The 22,190-nt window shown below is 34.9% G+C and overlaps 1 protein-coding gene across 4 annotated transcripts in view; it reads left to right on the top strand.

The window, feature by feature from the left end:
- The window catches only part of LOC6648767 (nuclear factor of activated T-cells 5), a 52,821-nt gene extending 31,353 nt beyond the window's left edge, over positions 1–21,468 (top strand). Inside the window, exons 2-10 of one of the 4 annotated variants that reach the window (XM_023179031.2) lie at positions 3,385–3,509; positions 4,743–5,194; positions 9,081–9,839; positions 10,897–11,317; positions 11,391–11,547; positions 11,620–11,867; positions 11,939–12,122; positions 18,858–20,996; positions 21,172–21,468. In XM_023179031.2, the coding sequence (XP_023034799.1) occupies positions 3,385–3,509; positions 4,743–5,194; positions 9,081–9,839; positions 10,897–11,317; positions 11,391–11,547; positions 11,620–11,867; positions 11,939–12,122; positions 18,858–20,996; positions 21,172–21,176 (4,490 nt within the window). In that variant the 3' untranslated portion in view covers positions 21,177–21,468. Of the gene's footprint in view, positions 1–3,384; positions 3,510–4,742; positions 5,195–9,080; positions 9,840–10,896; positions 11,318–11,390; positions 11,548–11,619; positions 11,868–11,938; positions 12,123–15,330; positions 15,384–18,857; positions 20,997–21,171 lie in introns of those variants that run through there. The other 3 variants (XM_023179033.2, XM_023179034.2, XM_047011428.1) reach the window with 3 other exon arrangements.
- Positions 21,469–22,190: the final 722 nt, after the last annotated feature.

Genomic DNA, 22,190 nt, shown 5'->3' with positions numbered 1-22,190 from the left:
GGTGATATCAATAATTAAAATCGATTACCGATTAAACGTGTATAAACAAAAAAAAAAAAAAAAAACAACAAATCTGAGACGGCAAGGCAAAGAAGTAAAGAGTTGGTTATACTCACTATATGTATATTTAGATGAGTCAATCTGCATAGGTGTTGTTGGTCTGCTAGTTTATGTTGTTGTTTTTCTCATTTTGTTGTATTCGCTGTTGCCAAGTTTGTGCCCAGAAGCGATAAGATAACTGTCGCCGCCAGTCAAATGATAGCCAACACATAAGAGTTAAGTCAGTAAGTTGTGCCAGGTGTGTGTATGTCTGTGTAATGAGGTGAGGTGAGGTGAGGCAAGGCAGGGCAAGGTTGCGGTAAGGTGAGGTTTGCTTTGCTTTGGTTTGGTTTGGTTTGGTTTGGTTTGGGGTGAGGTGATCAAACCAAACCCAAACAATACAAATATATTTTACTTATTAAATTTAATTATTAAATTTATTAAACCGCCTACCCAAAGGCTAACAAATTAATTGTACTAGAGCAAAGAATTATTGATATATATTGATAAAGGATTCTTGTTTTTAGTTAAAGTTATTACTTCTCGGACTCACCTCGTATAATAGAGTTGATTAAGTCTGGTTATTCATAGGGTTCAATCTCTTCTTTCTTTCAAGTTTAATCTTCTCTACTTTTTTTTTTTTGGTAAAGTGTTTTTGTTTATTGACTATCTACGACTGTCTGTCTGTCTGCCTGCCCTTCTCTTCGTCTGTCGTCTGGGAGGCTGCAAAATAATTTAATTATAGAAAACCAACTGGGGTCTGGTGACCTCCTCTTACCGAGTCGTATCCACATCTGTGTTTAACTCTCTTCGACTGGTGACTGGCATGAAAACGACAACAACAATAACAGAAACAACAAACAAAACTTGTTTTCATATTAATTCGACAATAACAATAACAATTGCAGATTTTCGGTCATACAAAAGATCCAAGCAAATAGAATTGAATGAAATGTTTTCTTTTTGTATCTTGTTTTATTTTTTTTTTGTAAGCCAATTTGTGTGAGGGAATTAATTCACATTAATCACAGTGTAAATTATTAACTTATCCCGATTTGGCATCATCTCAATCTCTCTTGGAGGATTTTCAGGGGGGTTGTTTCGATTGATATTCGCCCGGGCCGGTCGAGTTTGGTCAGGTCTTATCGCGCTTCGCACACAGGTATTTAAAAATGGGCCAGGTAATTCAACAATTTGTTATTGCTTTTCGTTCAGGTAGAGAGCCACAAAAGGCAACCAACGGCAGCAGCAGCAGCAACATTCCCAAATATTTGTTTTCTTTCGGGTGGCGGCGGCAGCCATAAAAAGACGAAAAGTTGAAAGGGCAAAATAGTAAAATTTTGTATTCTTTACTTGCCTTTGTTGTTTTTCTTGTTTTGTTTTTGTTTGCTTTTGCTTTTTTTTTTGTGTTAACATTTATTGCAATGAATTTTCTTGTTCACGCCTATAAATTTGTTTGATTTCGATTTTATTGTCGTTTTATATTGTTATGGATTTTAGCTTTCCTTTTTTTCTTTCCTTCCAAGTTTTTCGATTTGCTTTGGCCAATCTTTGCATAGTATTTTCAAATAGTAATATCGATCTCGCCGTTTCTTGTTTCATTTATTACAAATATTTTAATTTTATTTTTCAATTGCACGACGTTTTGGATATTAAAACGATTCATAATATGGCTTAAAGCCTATTTTGTTTTTGGAGCCAATTTAGTTGGAATTTCTTAGTCATCTAAAAGGTGACGTCAATGTTTTGTCGATTGGTTAATTAAAAAAAAAAACAACATAGATTTGAATTTTGTTAACTTAATTAATGAATGGTTTTTAGTGTTTATTTTTCACAACAAATAACAAACGGCTACGCAATATTTTGAAAGAATCAAGAATATATTTAAAATATAAATCTGGGGTTTCTGAAAAACCTAATCTTAATCTAGACTGGACCTATTGAGCTGAAACGTAAAAAGTCAAAGAAATGTTGGTATGATAAATCATTTTTGTTAGCTGCTTTGTACCTCATGCAATTCGTATTGAGAGAGGGAACCAATGAAAAAGAAAGAGAACTGCGAAAAAAAAAAACACAAATGTAAATGAAGAGACTTGGCTTGTTGTGAGGTGATAACAATAAGCACTTCTTCTCTATCTCTCTCTCTCTCTCTCTCTCTCTCTCTATTTCTTTCGCTCTGTCTCTGTCTAACGTTTACTCCTACTCTTCTGTGATGATTTTGAGTGCATTGAACTTCTACCAATGAAGCGTCCAGCCAGAACCTCAGATCAGACATGGAGCATATGTGTATGGTCCGGTTCGGTCCAGTCCGGTACGGCTCCAGTCGCAATTTTCTCCGTTGTAGTTGCGTTTTGCATTGTTTTTTATTGCTGCATTTTGCAGTTTTATGCGCTCAATTGGTTGCCTCAATTCAATTTCAATTCGCTAGTTGCAAAAAAAATGCAGCCAAGCCAAAGAAGAGGAGGAGGAGTTCGTTTATATTAACATATATACATACACATACACATCTACATGTATTCTTATAAAAAATAAGATGTGTGTTATCTAGAGGCACAACAACAACAACAACAACAACAACAACAACAACAACAACAACAACAACAACAACAACAACAACAACAACAATTGATAAGAAAAACCAAGGCAGTCCACCACTCCAGTTGCCCAGACAACACGAACCCAATCCAAGCCAACCCTCTCAAATATACATTAATGAATGCGTATATATTATTTCATTATATTCATTATTATTATTATTATTATTCGTATACATTTTGCTTATATTTGTATTTGCGTTTCTTTATTTATTATTATTTTAATTAAATATAAGCTCTCATGCTTAGTTTTTGTCCCTTGAGTGGGTGCTAGCTTCTAATTTCCTTTCTTTTTCTTTACAAACCAAAAATCCATTTGTTTTTTAAGTGTTTACTAACACCAGCATGGGTTAGACCCAACGATTACATAGAAAGATTGTACAATATACGATAGATATGTACATATATGTATAGGGGTAAATCCATTGTTGGGATAGGCCAAATATCACGCAACAAAATATGTTCCATACATTTCCCTTTTATAGTTTTCGTTATTATTTTTTTTGTTTTCTCTAATCTACCATTTAATCTCTACTGTACACATGAAAGGGTATAAACCTACAATCTGTAGACATCACATGAAGGATCAGTTAACGATAAGATAGAATTCACTGAAGAATTAGTCGATGTAGGTACATATGGATAGCTTTAAGATGAATTGAATGTTTTGAATAACTCTTTTAATTAACCAATATGGTAATAGTATTCCAATTTATTTATTATCAACTTTGATTTGTATTCTATTTTACAGGCATGCGTATGACCATGTCAACCAATTCCACAATGAGTCCGCGGATACATCGAAAGGGCTTTCGCATACCATCGAAAAGACAACCAGGCAAAGGGTTGCCAGGCAAATTGCATACCATAAGTCGGGTAAGTTGAATTTGCAATTAAGGACCGGATTAATCTTAAGTTTGTCTTCAAAATTTGTGTAACAGGCGGAAGAAAGCTTTTTCGACCCCATAAATAGTATGTATCCTTGATCAGGACGAACTGCGAAGTCAATTTATTGATGTCCATCTGTCCGTCCGTATGAACACCTAGATCTCGAGAACTATAAAAGCTATAGGCACAAAATTTAGCATGTGGACTCGTGTTTGCCGATTGTTTCCCAAAATTTGTTCACTATTGTAATCAAAGTAAAGATACTAATTGCTGCTGTTAATACCTATTGACATACCAAATTTCATATAAACCGGACTAGAAATAACCAAGTTATTTCTATAAACGTTTTTCACTTGGTCGGTCATACGGCCGGAGTTGGCCGGTGGCGGCGCTACAGTGCTCGAAAGTCAGCGAGACAACTTACTTCTTTTTTTAAAGTTTAAAGATTTGTTTTTTAAAATCATTGTCTCTCTTTTCCTTAAGCAAGAGAGTAAAGTTAAGTTTGTGTGGATTAAGTCATAGTTATTAATAAATAGTGATAAAAATCTAAATTCATATAATCCTTCATAGATTAGATAGAAAGATTAGAAAGGCATCTATATTATCGATAAGTTGGGGAACATCCGTAAACAACGAAAATCGTCATCATCCTCTGATATCCACTACTCTAGAGTATCCAATAATCTTTTCGAGCTTTGACTTGATTCAAAACTGCTCAACTGATTTTTGAATAAAAAATACCCATTATCTCCATGAGGCCAAAAATTGGTTTGGATTTCTTTAGCTTTACCAACAAAACATAGAAGTGAAACTCACTTAGTCGACAAAAAGTATAAACATTTGTTGACTTTTAAAAATTTATAATTTAATCTAGGGAAAAATTACGAAATTGTGAAAGTTTTATAACTTGATTGTTTGATCGATTCAAAACCAAATTCCATTTAGAGTATTGTCAACTACCTTAACTCGAAAATTGATTTATACAACGAGTTTTCCGCCACACGACCCACCGGGCGGCGGGAATTGTAAAACGCTTGATTTATATAAAATTATATACTATATTTTATATTATAGACACTGATTTATTAGATCGATATTTAGAAAAATGCTGTGCGAGTATAAATTTTAAACCTAATCATATCTAGATTTGGCCATGAAAACTTATATATTTAAGATTGATTGAGAGATAATTTAATTTTATTTACTTGGCTTTTGCTTCAGACGGGTCCTGGTAAGATGGTGCCTGGAAAGCGAATACCACAACGACCGCATCCGCCGCCCTGTGACAATTCCAATGACAGTGGACTCGGTTTCGAGCAGCACACGGAGATGCGACAAGGAGCAGCAGTTGCTGCCGCACAAGCAGCCGCGGCAGCAGCAGCAGCGGCGGCGGCGGCTGTTGGTGGCGACCCAACTGGCAGCTCCTCCTCCTCATCATCATCGTCGTCATCAACATCGTCATCGTCGTCGTCGTCGTCCTCCTCCTCGTCATCGGCCAATGGTCAGCGGGCAAATCTGTGCTCCATGAACAGGTCTCTCACTAATACGGTAGCTGCAGCAGCTGCAGCTGCAGCCGCGGCTGTGGCAAGCAACACACTGCAACAGCATCAACATCAGCAGCATCATCAGCAGCAGCAACAACAGCATTTAATTCGAGCCATACCCGTATCAAGGTGAGTTCTGCACAATCGAGAAAAAGAAACAGAGCAAGCGAAAATTGATTGGTTCATGGCTAGATTAAGGACAAACAAATTTGCATATACACAGAGAGAAAACCAAAAAGGCATTAAGACAAGTGTGTCCAAGTGATGCAGTGGCGTAGGCTGTGGGTACAAATCTTTTGGAAGAGGAAAAGAAGAAGTTTCATGCAGATACGAGTTCTGTGATTGTAAAATGGGTTCTTTATTCATCATTCAGATCACCTTAAAAAGTCAATTTTAAGCTTTCTTATTGAAAGAAAGGACTGAAAGAATATGCTGACAATAACAAAATGAAATGCTATCAACGTGAATGATTAAAGGAGTCAATACTGATTAAAAAACAACTAGTCAAAAGAAGGCCTGCCTAATATAAAATTAGACAGATTCTTGTAACACAGAAAACTAAAAAACATAGTTAGGACTAAGCATACTATGGACTAAATACTAAGCACAAAGTAGTAGCGACTAAGTATTAAGTAAATTTCCCGCTCTTTGCGTCCCCTCAAGGAAATAGACGTTTTATAATTAAAATGTGTTTTTTTTTTATAGTTTACTGGATGCTTAATGCGCATTTGTTTTGCTTTTTTTTATTGAGAAAATTCAAAGTCTTTTAGAAACTTCAATATTTCTTGCATTTGATTTCTTTTAAAATTCAACTTTAAAAGAGTTGAATCAGTGAATTTTTTTAAAATACCGATTTTACAGACTTGAATCTTTTTCAATTTTTAAAATTACTTGAACAAATCACTTTAAAATTAGATTTTAAATTTTATGGTAGCATTACATTTTGTGAAAATGGTGATTACTTATGGAAGCAAATTTTATTTAGCTAAATTCTTTGACTCTAGAAATGAATTTAAGTATACTTTGAGGTAGTTACATGAGAAGGCGGTCTTCCTCCCGGCTGCCCTACATCCACGCTACGCCACTGATTTAAGTGATAATGAAAAGTTTTCTTTTTTTTTTTTTGCCCCATTCGACGTTCCCATTTGCTGCTGTTATCATTTTTCATACAAGATTTTCACCGATCAAATGAGAGAGGCTTTCTTAAGTTACTTCGATTGTCGATTCATAATCTTTCTTTGCTCTCCCATCTCTATTTTGCAATATAGAGATATCTTGTGCTCGATAGACGGAGCCACCTTTGCAATAATGTCTGCTCCGATGTACATATATATATAATGTCAAATCTGAAATATAAGAGAGCAAATCAACTGTCCTACATGGGTTTAAAACAGATTGAAACTTTTTCTCTCTGTATTTACATGTACATCGGATAACGACAAGAGATTTAAATTGTTCGTGTATATATGTATATATTTCAATTGGTATAGAATATATTTTAATTTTCTTTTATTATCACCTCAATCCACACACACACACACACACACACATCCAACAGCTTTGTTTTGGATTAAAGGGGGAGAAGTGTTCAATTGGCCATTCAGGTCACCTGTTTATTAATTTATATTGGTTCTGATTTCCAGCTAATTTTATTCTGTTTAATACACACTTGCAACTTAAACTTTTCACTACACAAACACACACACACCCTTTCATACACAGGCACAAACGTATACATATATATCCCCTTACTGGATATGGTTTGATTCTCTTCATTTACACCCACAATTCAGTATTCACCAGCAGTTGGTTACGAAAGGAAGTACAAACAAAGTACAAAAAAAAAAGGAAAAAGAAAAATTGCAAAAAATAAATCCAATAGAGAAAAGGAATACTATACATTAGTTTTTTTTTTTTCTAATTATACAAAATTTTTGTTTATAACAAACATACATAAAATAAAGGAATTCCAAACTAAAATTGATTGTGGTTCAACATGTATCGAATGTGAGTGAATTCTAATATATATACAATACATATATACATGAGTAGTATATAAGTAGAGTATATAAGTTTCCCTTTTTGCCACCTGATCTCCTTTGAAAGTTCTGTGAATTGTGGGTGTGTTCGTGTGCCTGTGTGTGATGTCAAATGAATTCGAGTTATCAAAACAAAGTGAAAGATATGAAGTCGATTTCAATTGCAAGATATACGATATTTGTAATTTTTTTCAAACATTTTCCTAGAAAATGCATCACAAAAGTTTTGCAAGCTGCCTTAAGTTGAACAGTAAACATTTGGTAATAGAAATCGATGAGGTAACGACTACCATATATACTCTATAACATATACATATACAACTTATGTTTTGTATTTCGTTTAAAAAACAGTTTGCGAAATAAGTTAGAGGAACGATTTATTTTGGTGAACTCCAAACTGAAACTTGATCACGTTTCGATAACCAAAAATAATTCCTTTGCCGATCTCCACCACCCAAAATTATAAGCTAATTTCGCCATCGGATTAGACAGCAATAATAATCTTTTGGAATAAGAAGCAATATGTTGATAATTTATCGAACTATTATCGAATTTTATCGATAGTTTGGATAAATTTGGGATTAACGAACTATAATAATAAATCTATGTAAATGTAGCTACATAATTTCTATTCTTCTTAATTTAAATAAATTCTATTTGAATTTAATCTCAAAAACGGCGCGAAAAGTTATCGATAAATGGTGTAAAGGTTAAAAGGTTATAGCTACATCATTTACATTCTATGCGATTATTATCAACAAGTTAATCAAAGGTTTTAATTGCATTCTCGTTGCGTATGTTAACGATTTTCATAGTCGAGTTAATTTTTTATGTGTGTGTATTTTTCGCGTCGAAAAGCGATTGGAAAAGATTGGGACAGGTTTTTGATATTTCTGCTTTTTTTTTTTTGTTTTTTGTAGGTCAGGGTGAATGTGTTTTTGTTGTTGTTTCGTTCTTTTATTATTAGCTTAAGAATTTCTTGATATGCATTTGTTAATTGGGATTTGTTCTTTGCTTGGTGTTGTAGTCTTAGTTGTTGTTATTGCTATTGCTTACTGAAAATGTAATTACATGACAACAAATAAAAAAAAAGAACGCCGCCTGCATTTGAAATGCAATCGCATTAAATATCTTATCAGCTTGTTGTTGTTTTCTCTTATCTCTGCTTTAGGTACACTCAAAGAAAAAAACAAAGACTTGAGTGAAAAAACAAATTTGCTAAAAAATTGCTAATGATAGAATCAGAATTTACGTTTTTACACCTCAAAACCGGTTCCAAAAGTTCAATAGAATTTTCTTAATTTTTTCAAGTGTACTTTTTGCATTTACCCCATTTCTCTACATTTCTTCTTATCTAAAAGTCTTGAGCATGCCAAATTTTTTGCACAAAAAAATGTATATTGGGTGTTTTTGAAAATCAGATTTGTTTTTGGAGTTTTATTAGTAAACAAAGATTGAAAATTTCGTTTTGTTTTTTTTTTTTTTAATATTAATTGATCAAAAGTGACTCAAAGTTTGCCTCCCGCCTTGGCCAAAAAACATTTACATACATATAATTCATTTTTAATCTAGAGTGTGAGTGTTGTGAATGAGAGAAAGAGAGAGAATAATCACAAAACAAAAATATATATGTACATATATATTGCACTATAAATAAATTGGGAAAAATTCAATTTTTTGGCTTGATCTTTAAACTTTATGCATTTATGTTTTATTTATTTTTTTTTTTTGCTTTGGTTAAAATTTTGCTAAAAGTTTTGATTCATTTCCATCTCTATATGGAATAATTGTTTGCTTAAATCAAAAGTTGTAAATGAAAAAGAAAAAGACCAATACACAAGGTAGAAAAGTATTTTCAAAACGAATCAAATAAAAAACAAATCAAAAACAAAATTGTAAAATTGTATTGAAACTAATTGTAATCATCTGTATCTATTTTTGTATGTATTGTGCATATTGTTATATCATACACATAGATCGCGGCATGCCAAGAAAATGACAACTTCATCTGGTTGCAAGAGCAACTGCAGCATCAGTAGCGGCAGCATCAGCAGCAGTAGCAACCAGAGCAGCCACAGCAATTATCTGGATGACCTAGATGTGGCCTCATCGTCGGCATCGTCGTCGGAGGATTCGCACTCATGCTCGTTAATGTTCAACAATTTGGATGAGGATACGGGTTTTGGCAATGATAATACCAATCCCAATCCCAATGCCAATTCAAATTCAAATTCATTATCAACAACATCATCAACAACAAAGGCAAATCAAAGCGTCGGTCTTGATCTTTTTGGTGGCGTTTTCAATGCAACTATGAGCCATAAGGCTGCCGAAGTTGCCGCTGTTGCAGCTACTGCAACGGCCTTTGCTGTTCAACAGCATCAGCAGCAGCAACAACATCAACAGCAGCAACACCAGCAGCAGCAGCAACAACAGCAGCAGCAGCAGCAACAACATCAATTGCAAGATTTCTCGTATCCCGGCTTACTCTTGGGAGGAGGTTCTGGGTCAAGTGAAATAGGAAGCAGGACTCTAGGATCCGGCGGTGGCAAATACATAAAACGCAAAAAGCTCGAGTGCAACCATGTCGAACTGGACAATGATGATGCCTGCAGTGAGGATGAGTTCATACGAAAGATAGCCAACTCGATGCCAAGCCATGAACGACAGGCGAATCTTGTAGAGAATGTCAATCAAACGCCACGCCCCATCGCCGCCCAAAGCAATGAGCCAAAGTAAGCAGGGAAGAGGGGTCGGCAACAAAAACCAATTTGATAAAAGCAAACAAACAAAAGACTAAGCAAATTTTTTAAAAACCCTTTCGAAAACTTTAACAAAATTTCAATCAAGTGACAAAAAAAAAAAACAATTAAAAATTTTAAAAACGACAAAAAAGAAATTCACAAACTTGAAAGAACATTTAAAAAACAAGTTTTAATTTTTATTTTTTCAAGACTCAAATTGGTTTTGCACAAAATGTACTAACAAAAGTTTGAATTACATTTTTTTTTATATTTTCTTTGTGTTTTGAGTGTGTTATTAAAAGCTTTAACTCAATTGCTTACCTTAACAAATATTTATTAGTAGTTTTTTTTTTTTTAATTTTGATTTTGGTTGTTATTATTTTTTTTTTTTTTAAGCAAATTTTCAACAAGAGAAAAAGCAAAAATTATGCAAAATGCTGCAACAGAATTGAAATCGAATAAACAATGCCAAAGTTTTTGTATACAATATTTAGTTAAATTTTTTTTTTGGCGAAAAAGAATTTTTATTACAAGAATAATTAACAAATCTCTGTGTTTTTGTGTATATATATGTGTGTGCGTGCGTGTGTGTGTGTGTGTGTGTGTGTAAACTCAAAAGTCATATATCACATTTACCATTCGTTCATTCGATCTGTTTCATAAAATTCGTTTATTACGTGTGTTTTGTTATCTAAAAAAGCCGAAAAAAAAAGAAACATATGTAGTATCTAAAAAAAATCTAGACGTTGCCCATAAATCATTGAAAATGCTTCATGTTATATACATATGTACATATAAATGTATTTGGTAGATCAGCTCTATACAAATACCAAATCTGGTATATATGAAAAAACAAAAGAAAACAGAAAAAAGTTCAAAGTATGCCCTTGAAATGGGCAAACCGATTTTTTATGATCCTTAAATAAATATCCAAATTCCAAATTTGACTATACGAAATACAGTTTAAGAAATTGTGTTTGCCTAACCAAAAGGAAGAAACTGAAAATAAATTTGATTTTAAATCAATATCTTTACTTTTTTAACACAGATTCATCTCAGCTCGAACCGTGCAACGAGTGGCTAATAAACGTCAACCCCAGACGCCATTGAACAGCATCGCCAGCTCGAATGACGGACAAGTTCAGCTTGAAATTATCTCACAGCCGGAACAACAGCATCGGGCCCGGTATCAGACTGAAGGTAGTCGCGGAGCTGTCAAGGATCGCAGCGGCAATGGTTTCCCCATTGTCCGTCTAACTGGCTACGATAAATCGGCCATTCTGCAGGTCTTTATCGGCACCGATATCGGTCGTGTGGCCCCTCATATGTTCTATCAGGCATGCAAAGTTGCCGGCAAGAACTCCACCCAATGCAATGAGAAGAAAGTAGATGGCACAATGGTCATTGAAATTGATTTTAAACCTGAAACCGATATGACCATCACATGCGATTGCGTTGGCATCTTGAAGGTATATTTTGGAACTTTTGTATTATTTCATTGGCACTTGATAATACAATTTGAGTTATCTTTCTTCTATAAAGGAACGCAACGTTGATGTGGAGCATCGTTTTCCCGAGCATTTGGCACAGAAGAACAAAAAGAAATCAACACGCTGTCGCATGGTCTTTCGCACTCAATTAACCCGTGCCGATGGCACCACCGAAACACTTCAAGTCTGTTCAAATCCCATCATATGCAGTAAGTGGAGAGAAACCCATTGATTTTTGATGCTCTTACTGATTAAAGTGGCTTTCTTTTTTTGATCTATAGCTCAACCTCCCGGTGTGCCCGAGATTTGTAAAAAGTCCCTCAACTCATGCCCCGTCGATGGTGGTCTAGAATTGTTTATTATTGGTAAAAATTTCTTAAAGGACACACACGTTGTGTTCCAGGAGACATACGATAGTGTTAACGCCGATGATCCAGCCACTGAGATAGCTGTGCGTCAGCAAATGATTGGGGGTACAGCCGCCCTCTGGGAGCAGAGTGTACAGCCCGATAAGGAGTATTTGCATCAGGTAAATACATATAAAAATCAGTCCAAATTAGTACAGATAGTAATTAAATTCGGATTGTTTTCTATTTGCAGACGCATCTCATTTGCACGGTGCCACCGTATCTGCATCAGAATCTATTGAAACCAGTGAGCGTTCAAGTGTCAATCATTTCCAGTGGCAAGAAGAGTGAACCGCATAACTTTATCTATACACCAAAGGGCACCTATACAACATTAGCGGCGGCCAGCACGTTAAGTAGCACAATACATTCGCAAGGTATTTATTTGTTAACTATTTCTTATAATCCTTTCATTCACTTACTTACATACAAACTGCATATGATCATTCTTTCACTGAAATGAAAATGAAATGCAAAAGAAAAAAAATAAAACAAAATATTTAGTAGGAACAAGAATCCTATAAAACACACACACAACACACAAAACACACAATTTATATATATACTTCAATTATATATGTATAACCAGAAAAAACACAAAATTAGAGATTTTTTTTAAAGTCAAAGTCAAAGTTATTAGGAAATTTTCCTTGATTATGTTCTTTTGTTTTTGTGTACCATTTTTCTTTTCTTCTTATTGCTCATAAAAATTTAAAATATACATATATATTATTGAAAGCAAATAATTAAACAAGAAAGAAATTAAGAAAAGGAACAGAATTATTTATTATACAATTTACATATGCATATAAAATTGAAATCAATTTTAATCTATATAGACATATAAAATAGGCATACATTTATAATGAAAACTTCTTTATCTTAGAAAAGAAAAGATTTATATAATCAAGTATCATTTTCATGCGTTATTCTGACTGTTTTCCTTCTCCTTGCCTTGTCCTCTTCCCTTTCTCCTCGTCTCAATGTTATTTCAATTGATTTATTTCTCTTGTTTTCGCATTTTAACTTTTGTTTGTAACGAACAAAGTTTAATGACGCCTTGCAAATGGCACAGACAGAGGCACACCATGAGACCCTCAGATATAGGGAGCACGTAGAGCTCTAGACATATGCAATTTGATCATGTAATTAACACGTCTATTGCCAAATCGAAAAAAAAGAAGAAAAAAAAACAACACAAAACAAAACAAAAAGTTGTTGAAACCCACACACACACACGCACACACACATACAACTAATATAGCACTGACTTTGACCTGTAGATATAAAGAGAGTTATGTGAGTTATTTGAAGGCTATAATGAACTTTTGTCAGCTTCTCAGCAGGGCGGGAACCGAAATTGTTTCAAATTTGGCTATATTAAACATTTGCAAGCCAATATAATTTAGATTGCATAACCCGTTATAAAAAAGAGCTCTAATGTAAGACCTAAAACTAAGCTATAACAGAAGAGTTCTCTATTCCACTTTGTTTCATTTTGTTTTGTAAATTAAAATTAAGCTTTTCCTAACATTTGTTAGCCAATTTGTTACACACACTCCAGATTTCATAACCCATTATAGAAAAGAGCTCTAAGGACTACCACTAAGCTATAACAAAAGGGATTTCAATTCCATTTTGTTCCATTATGCTTTGTAAATTGAAATGAAGCTTTACGTAACATTTGCAAGCCAGTATCATTCCAGAGACTCTAGATTTCTTGTTTTATAAAAGAGCTCTAAGATCTAGTACAGAGTTAAATTAGAAAGGATTCCAGATTCAGTTTGTTTCATTTTGTGTGGTAAATTGTATTTTCGGTTGATTTTGAGACATTTTTTTTATAACGATTACCAGAATCAAGTCTGATGTCAAACAGGCTTCAAGCAATTTTCGCGTGAATTTATTTTCGTAAAGAACTTTTCATTATTTTTAACGAAGTAATGATCTTAACTAGATTTAAGAGCAATCATACACATAACTCACATACCCTAAACAAAATCGGTTTACTAAACGGAATGAAAAACATTTAATTATTATGTCCTTAAAATCGTTTTGTCTGCTTGCCATTCTTGGTTTTCGTTCTAAGTTTTTTTCGATTCAATCATTCTTCACAAAATTTCCCATACACAGAATAACGCATGAAATAAATAATAACAAACAAACAAATTACAATTATTACGTTAAGTAGGAATAAATCAAAGGACATAAGACAAGAGAAATAGAATATCAATAGAGAAAACAAAAACAAACAAAAATACGATAATAAAAGAGCAAAATTGAAATGCCACAAAAGCAAAATAATTTAAGATAATGATAAACAAACACAAAGTTAGATATATTCATAATGATTAATAATGATAATAATAACAATGATAATAATAATGATAATAATAATAATATTGATAATAATGAACAAACTCTGATAAAATCACAAAATAAGTAGAAACATAACGAGCTGGCAATTTAAATTAGGACATATATATATACTATAAATGTAGATAGATATATATTCATTTTGACTCTTGTATTATCTGCCAAAGAACAAAAAAAAAAAAAAACAACAACTTAAATCAAGAAGAATGGAAAGTGATCGAAACAACTCTGGTAGAATGAATGACTTTTGGTATAATTTCAATTTCTTTAAGATAATTAAGTCAGCTTAGAATTTGTTCAACTAATCGAAATTCATCGGTCCATTAAAATTGTTTATTAAATGGATGAACTGGAACTCCGACTCCGGAGAATGAACTGCTTCGACTGTTTTTGGATTTGTAGACTGTTGTGAAGGCGTTTGTACTTTTATTATTGTCTGAAATGTGGATTGACTAATTCTATTGATCGATCGGTTCATTCCATCCGATTCTTAATCAGCCTGTTTTTTCGACTGGCATTGCTGCTGGAGATCTTGTCGCTTTGAAATTGTTAATACGAGAAAGGCTGGAAAAACATAGTAGTTGCAATTTGGGCATATCTTGTGTGTAGATTTTGGTGTGAGTTTTCTAGATCTTCTGTGTGTTTGTGTGTGTGCAATTCGATGTGAATGATTGAGTGAGTGGGTGAATGGCAATTGAGTGTTTGCGGTGAGTGAAATTGTGAGCGATTGTGCTGTGAGGGTGTGCATTTATCTATCTATCATCTGTATTTGTATTTGTTGCATCTGTTTTGTTAGAATCTAATGCCGAGTTTTCTTGATCACATTTCCACATAATGACAACAAACAATATAAACAAAATAAATCAATATGCACATATATTGCATATGTTTATGCATCATTCAGCCATAAAGCCAACCAAAATTCAACAAAAGATGAAATGACCAACCCAGCTTCTACGAACCCCCCCAACAATCAACCAAATAAACAAACAATCAATCAATCAAGAAACAGCAGGATATGAAGAAAAGGGCAACGAATCGAATCGAATCTAGTGTCTAGGCAGGCAACTTTTTTCGCAACACTAAGACCACCAACCTAAAAGACAAAAAAAAAAAATTAATTATTAAAAACAAGCAAACAAAAAAAAAAAAAAAAAAAAAATATACATATATATATTTTTACTTTATTCTTCCTCCTTCCCCTTTTCTTAGCAATATAGTGCAAAATTAAGCCAAATTTTTTCCAAAAATCAATCAATTGAAATATAGATATATACAAATACATATATATAAATGTATACAATACAAAAAAAAGAAAGATATATACATATTATGTATATAGCAACATGGCCTTCAGATAAAGTGCCGCAAATTGCCTGGAAAGCAACATGCAGAGTTGATCTTATCGATAACGATAACGAACGATTTTTGCAAACACCACATACTCCTATCCACCACCCCTCATACACATTCTTCACACACAAAAAGATGAGCGAGAATGAGAGAGAGAGAGAGAGAGAGAGACTGAACCATAAAGAGAATGAGAGACTGCCACTGCATCCCAGCGATCACACCTCTTCATCTGATGATCATCAACCCTGACTGAGGAACCCAACCGAACCTGCGACAATCAACTCATCATCAACATGGAAGCTCTACAATTCACCAATTGATTAGGGTACTGGTTAAAAAAAAAAAAAACAAAAAACAAAAAACCAATTCATAAAAAAACAAGAAATATTATTATTGCAATTTGACCCAAACAACATTTTTTTTTTGCCAATTTTCTCGTACCACCCATTTTCTTACATACATACATATACATAAACATACATACGTCTCTTTTATAATTAATAATAATAATATTATCTATTACACCCATACAAAAACACACACACATATACCACACACATATACCACACACATATACCACAAACATATACCCCTCAATATACCGATATGAATTCATTCTTAGATATAGATCCGAAAACTTCATCAAGCATAAAACTATCTAACATTGAATGGCATTTCATTGCCCTATCAGGCTGACCCCAAAAAGTATGCAAGTCATTTGAAGCTACTCAAGCGTTCAAATTCCATCGTTCCGATTTAATCAGTTATTCTCATATTATATGCGTTTTTCATTGACTCGTATAGCGAAAGTAAAAGGATTCAATTATGAAAACAATAAATTGCTAAAGAAAGTTAATTATAAATTATCCGATCTGATTTAATTGAAATACTTTGCCTACCTGTGCAAATGTGCAATGTCCAAAAATTGAATTCAAAGAATATTAACTAGAAGGACCTTTCTGTAAAAAAATATAAATGTAGAAAACTAATAACATTTAGCTTTATTTCCAACTCTTTTCTGTTCACATTACATAATCGTCAAGATGTCCTTCTAGTTAATATTCTTTCTATTCAATTTTTGCACATTAAAAAGTAAAAAGCAATTTCGTCCTGAAGCAAAAGTAAAATTCATAGTATCAAGATTTTAAATTAATAAACAAAAAGTAATTTTGTCTTGAAGTAAAAAATAAATACAAAGTTTAATTAGCAAATAAATTAAGCTATTTCTTGAAAATAATTTGAAATATTTGAAATCAAACAAAAGATAAAAAATTAATGGCAAACAAAATTTTAGTTCTTTCTTTTCAAGATGAAAATAAAAATAAAAGGTTCTTCCTTTCAACGTTGAAAAAATTAAAGGCAAAATTATTTTTCCTTTTTAATTTAGCGTCAGATGAAAATAGATAAAAACCCCCTGAACTTTTTAGACTTTCTGAAATTAGACTTAGGAATATCATGACATAGTTCAACACAAAGAGGGGAACGGTCACCACATCTAGATCATTCATATTGACCTCACTTTGTTCCATTCCATTAAAACCCTTTCTAGAGACATCTAAAAAACGAAAAACCAAAAGGAAAGAACAAAGACAGAAACCCAAGATTCTTTTATAGTTGCTGCCCGTCGCACCCATAATCCTCGGGAAAGAAGTGAATGACATCGCCCAAACAGCGGGTGGGGGAAACAACACACAACACACACACACACACACCTACACATACAGATAAATGGCCAACACGTTTCCCAAATTACAGCATCCAAATCCCCAACCACCACCAACCTTCGTCCAGTACAATGAAAATAAGAAAAACAAAGTCGGTTAAAGTCCTTAAGTCTCTCCATACATCTAGAAATATAATTATGCAGCCATACCAAATTAGATTTAGACTCTGAAAACGGAAACGGAACGGATCATCATTTGAAAGCTCTTAAAGCGTTAATGATGGGACTCTCTGGTCTACGAACGAGTATGAATTTATTTAAGTATTGCTCGACTTCTGAAGTCTCAGCATTATGCCCAAGAGATATATCATCAACACACAGATTACGATCAGAGCTAAATCTAATCGGGTATTTCTCCTATATACTGCTGCTGCCTGCTATACCTACATACATATATATGTTGTTTATTCATTATGTTTTTCATTTTGGGGTTTTGGGGATCGGCATATACATACATACCTATATGCCCATATATATATATATATATTAATAAAACCTACTCGTATTTATAACTAACCAACATTTAAAATTTAAATTTAGTTTAAGCCAAACCAAAGAATACCAAAAACCAAACCAATTACAATTTACAATTTACACCATAAATAAGTTAGATTAACTTGCAATAATTTTAATAACTATTATTAAGAAAACGAATCGTCCTTGGGTATTACTTGACAAGAAGTTTGAATGAGAGAATGAGAATGTATGTGTGTGAGAGAGAATTGGAGTGAAAGTGTGTGTGTGTGAGAGAGAGTGAAAGTATTTGATTGAATTGAGATCGATTTCCGTTTCTACTGACTGTGATCCTGTGGTTCATTTTTGATCGGGCGTTTGCGCTCCTGTTGCTGATCTTCCCAATGGTTTTTGCTCTTCATCTTGAATTGTGTTCAATGCTTTTTGTATTTTCCACTTTTTTTTTTTTTGTTTGTTTGTTCGTTTGTTGTGTGGATTTGGAATCAAACATATATATATATTTAAATAATATACAAGTTCATATATGCTTCATCATGTAAGGGAAGGAAGAGGGTTTGGCCGTTTTGAATCTGAATCTGATTGAATGAATGCCCATTTTGATGGTGTGCTCTATGTGAATGATTTGAATGGTACAAGTAATATCCACGATAATTATACCTAGCATACGAATAGAAATCAAAAAATATCTTTAACCATAATTATAAACATACAGTTTTTTTTATCTATATAATATTATATACATATAGCAAAGTCTCTTTCCAATTGTCTCTCTGTTTATTTTTTTTTCTCAACTTTAAGATTTTATTTCGACCCTTTTTTCGTTTTTTCATTATTTTTATTTTTCAACACTTTTTGTTTATTTGTTATTATTATTATAATAATTATGATATTTTTTTTTTTTTATTATTTTGGACTGTATTTTTAAATTTATTAATTAATATATTTTTTCATATTATAACCCGCTCTCTTTTTACCCCAACCCATGCCCATGCCCTCGCCAATGCCCACGTCCATGACCATGACCATGACCACCTAAAAACCAAACCACCAAATCCTCGCCCTCTCCACTCTACTCTCTGCCCTTCATTTTCTTGATCGCACATCACATTTGTGCGCTAATTATTTGATTTTACATAATTTCGTAATTAAATCCATGGAATTTTGTTATCTCTATCTCAATCTATTGTAGATGTTGTGAGCAACTTTATGGATACAACAGCAGCTCCATCCAATTCGAATATAGTCGGCAGCAGCTCGAGCAATTGGTCGGACAGTGTCAATGTCAACGGCAATGTGAGTGGAGTAGTAGTCAGTGGTGGCAGCAATCCCAACGGTGGCCTATCCCCAGTGGCCTTGGTGACTGGTGGCGAAGTGGAGACGAAACATGAAATTGATTCCGGTATGATGCCACCGCCGATCACCACACAAATACCGATGGGTGTGCGACGCTCATCATTGCCCAGTGTGGCTGGGACACCAATGATAACCGATCAGCAATTGGTCCATTTGAGTGCCGAGGCGGCAGCCCTCAAGAGTGAGCTGCTCGACGAGAATAGTTCGCATAGCAGTCCGATATCGGTTAACGTAGCCCAATTGACGCCATCGGAGAGCGTTGGTGGTGCCGGTAGTGCCGGTGGTGCCGATCAGCCTGTGTTGCATCCGGGCAGTCCAAACGGTGCCCTCCAGCAATACCATCAGCAGGCAGCGGCAGCGGCCGCAGTGGCAGCAGTTCGTTTCGCGACACGTAAGACAAGTCTGGATACCATAATGTATGATCAATCGAATAGCTTGCCCGGATTTCCCAGTGTGGTGGCTCCAGCCACCGCTGCAGCGGTGGCCGCCGCCGTCGACATCGATCCGGCTGCTGTGGCCGTGGCCGTTGAGATGGCCGTCAAGAATGAGATAGTCAAGCATGTGGTGCAACAGCAGCAGCAACAGCAGCAGCAGCAGCAGCAGCAGCTTATCGAAGAGCTCACCAAATCCACATCGGTGGTCAGTAGCAATGGCACTGTCACCGAACCGGCTGCAGCTCTATTCACCCGATCGGCTGTGATCGATCATGCCCTCACCGATATGCTGCAATCGAAAGTGAACTCGGTAACGGCAGCAACATCGAACGCAGTTCTGGAGCGCAGCCTCTCGTTGAGCTCCACCAATTCGAGTAGCTCACTGAGCGGCAGTGAACCATCACCGAATAGTTCGCCACTTTCACAGGATATTATACTCAATTCAGAGCCAGCTGCTGCCCTGGGAGCCGGATTGCCCATGCAACAGCAGCAACAACAGCAGCAACAGCAACAACAGCAACAGCAGCAGCAACAGCAAGTGGCAGCAGGCGCCACTGGTGCAGTCGATGCCCTGTCCACCGATATAATTATGAATTCCGCTGTCTCACCATCGACCATTCTATGTTCGGCGAATGGCGCTGCCACTGCTGTGGTGCCCAACATTTTGGCTCCCCATCAGGTGACCATGGCCAATTCCATACTCAATGACATTGCCATGCAACCGGAGCCCACCCAGCAGGATGCTACTGTGGCAGCATTGGCCTTGAGCAACATTATGATGAGTCCACCGAATGCCTCTGTGGTCACAGCCGATGCTCTACCCCTTAATCCCACAGCGCCAGCGCTTCAATCGGATCCGGTGGCAGCGACAGCAACCTCAACGGCTGTTAGCAATATGATTCTAAAGGCGGCTGCCGATTTCATTACTACCCAGGAGCAGGAGCAGCATCATTTCCACCATCATCAGCAAACGATGCCCCATCATCCCACACAGCAGGCGGCTGTCCCATCTGCTGTAACGGCAGCAGGAGCTTCCACCGATCCGCTGGTTAATCTGCTACTGGGCAATCATTCGAGCACACCGGAAACAGCTGCTGTTGCTGCAGCAGCTGCCGTCGAGGCGGCCAATTACCAGTCGCTTGCCGTTGCCCATGCCCACTCCCATTCTCACCCCCACAGCCATCAACATTCGCACTCCCATGCCCTCGCCCATGCCCATGCCCACGCCCATGCCCATACGCACGCGCATTTGCCCGTTGTGCCATCCACACCACAAGAATCTCTCATTGTTGCCTTGGCCACGGAAAATGCTCTACAAAAGTCGGTGGCCACCGCCGCTGTGACCACCAATGGTGCCGTTATGACTCAACAGGCCTCGACGCCGGCAACAACTGCTGGCAGCATTCTGCCCGCCGCTGTTGGAGCCGTAGCTGCTGCCGCAGCTGTGCAGCAGGCAGTCCAACCGCCGATACCACAGGAGTTAACCACAATGTCGGATCAGGATCTGATTAGTTACATAAATCCGAGTACCTTCGATCAGCGTAAGTATTAAATATATTCAAAATAAAAGAAAACTAAAAGATCGAATCTTCCCAAAGGCAAAGTCAATAGGTTGAATTGGAAACTGCTTTTAGTTTTCTTTTGAATGACATTCGTTTCGATTGCTTTTGTTTCAATTGCCAATGTTTCTCATTCGTTTCTCTCCTCTCGTTGCAGTTTGAACACATCCGTTTGGCCGATCATCAAATTAAGTCTGTGGCAATTATTTTTTTTTAATCTAATTGTAATGATTTCTGCACATAATGTTACGTAATATTACTTCTCTACACAGGCTTAGATACTAAGCATAGATAATAGATACATATATATGGATGTAGATGAGGATTTAATGATGGATATATATATATATTAAATGGTGACCACCCTCAGAATCACCCTCCTCCTTCCTTACCGCGCAAAAAACCTGGGAAACAATAAAAGAAATGTTTTTGGTTTTTAATTTTTTTTTTTTTTTGCAATAATTTCTATATGACTATATATTGTAATTACTATTATACGATTGAAATTTTTTTTTTGTTCTGTTAATTATTGATTTTTTAAGCGAAAGTCAAATTATCTCAAAAATGATAACGACTGCCATATACCCTACAAAAAAAAGAAAATGAAAGAAATGAAAAAAGAAAACGAAATTCGACCATAAAGAAATAAATTTTATATTTATGCACATGTACTGCTTATTATTATTATTATTATGAATACTTTTTCTTTTTCTTTATTATTTCTGTCGGTAAAGTTGAAGTCTGATTTGTAAATCTAAAAACAACATAATTATTATAATTACTATTATTATTATTAATATTTTTTTTTTGTGGGGCTAACGAAAACATATAGGGGAGAGAGAAATATATTTACAATATATAATTTATAATCTACGAATATGAAAATGCGAAAATTCCAAAAGACTTTTTATTAAAATTTTTTATTTAAACAAACAGAACATTATAAAAGAAAAAACAAATAACTATAAAATACACTACATAAAGGAAGAAGAAGATGGAAATGTAAGGAAGATGTCAAGCAAAAAGTTTTTTTTTTCTATATATATATATATATCTGTTAAAGTTACAAGAAATATTGAACTATTATTATGAAATAATGCTTATATTATTATTATTATGTTTATGATTATGATTATGAATACAATTATTATTATTCTTGTTATTAGAAGTTGTCTA

Source organism: Drosophila willistoni (assembly GCF_018902025.1).
Source record: "Drosophila willistoni isolate 14030-0811.24 chromosome XL unlocalized genomic scaffold, UCI_dwil_1.1 Seg141, whole genome shotgun sequence".
Taxonomy (NCBI): Eukaryota; Metazoa; Arthropoda; class Insecta; order Diptera; family Drosophilidae; genus Drosophila; species Drosophila willistoni.
This window is presented reverse-complemented; position numbering and strand designations above follow the sequence as displayed.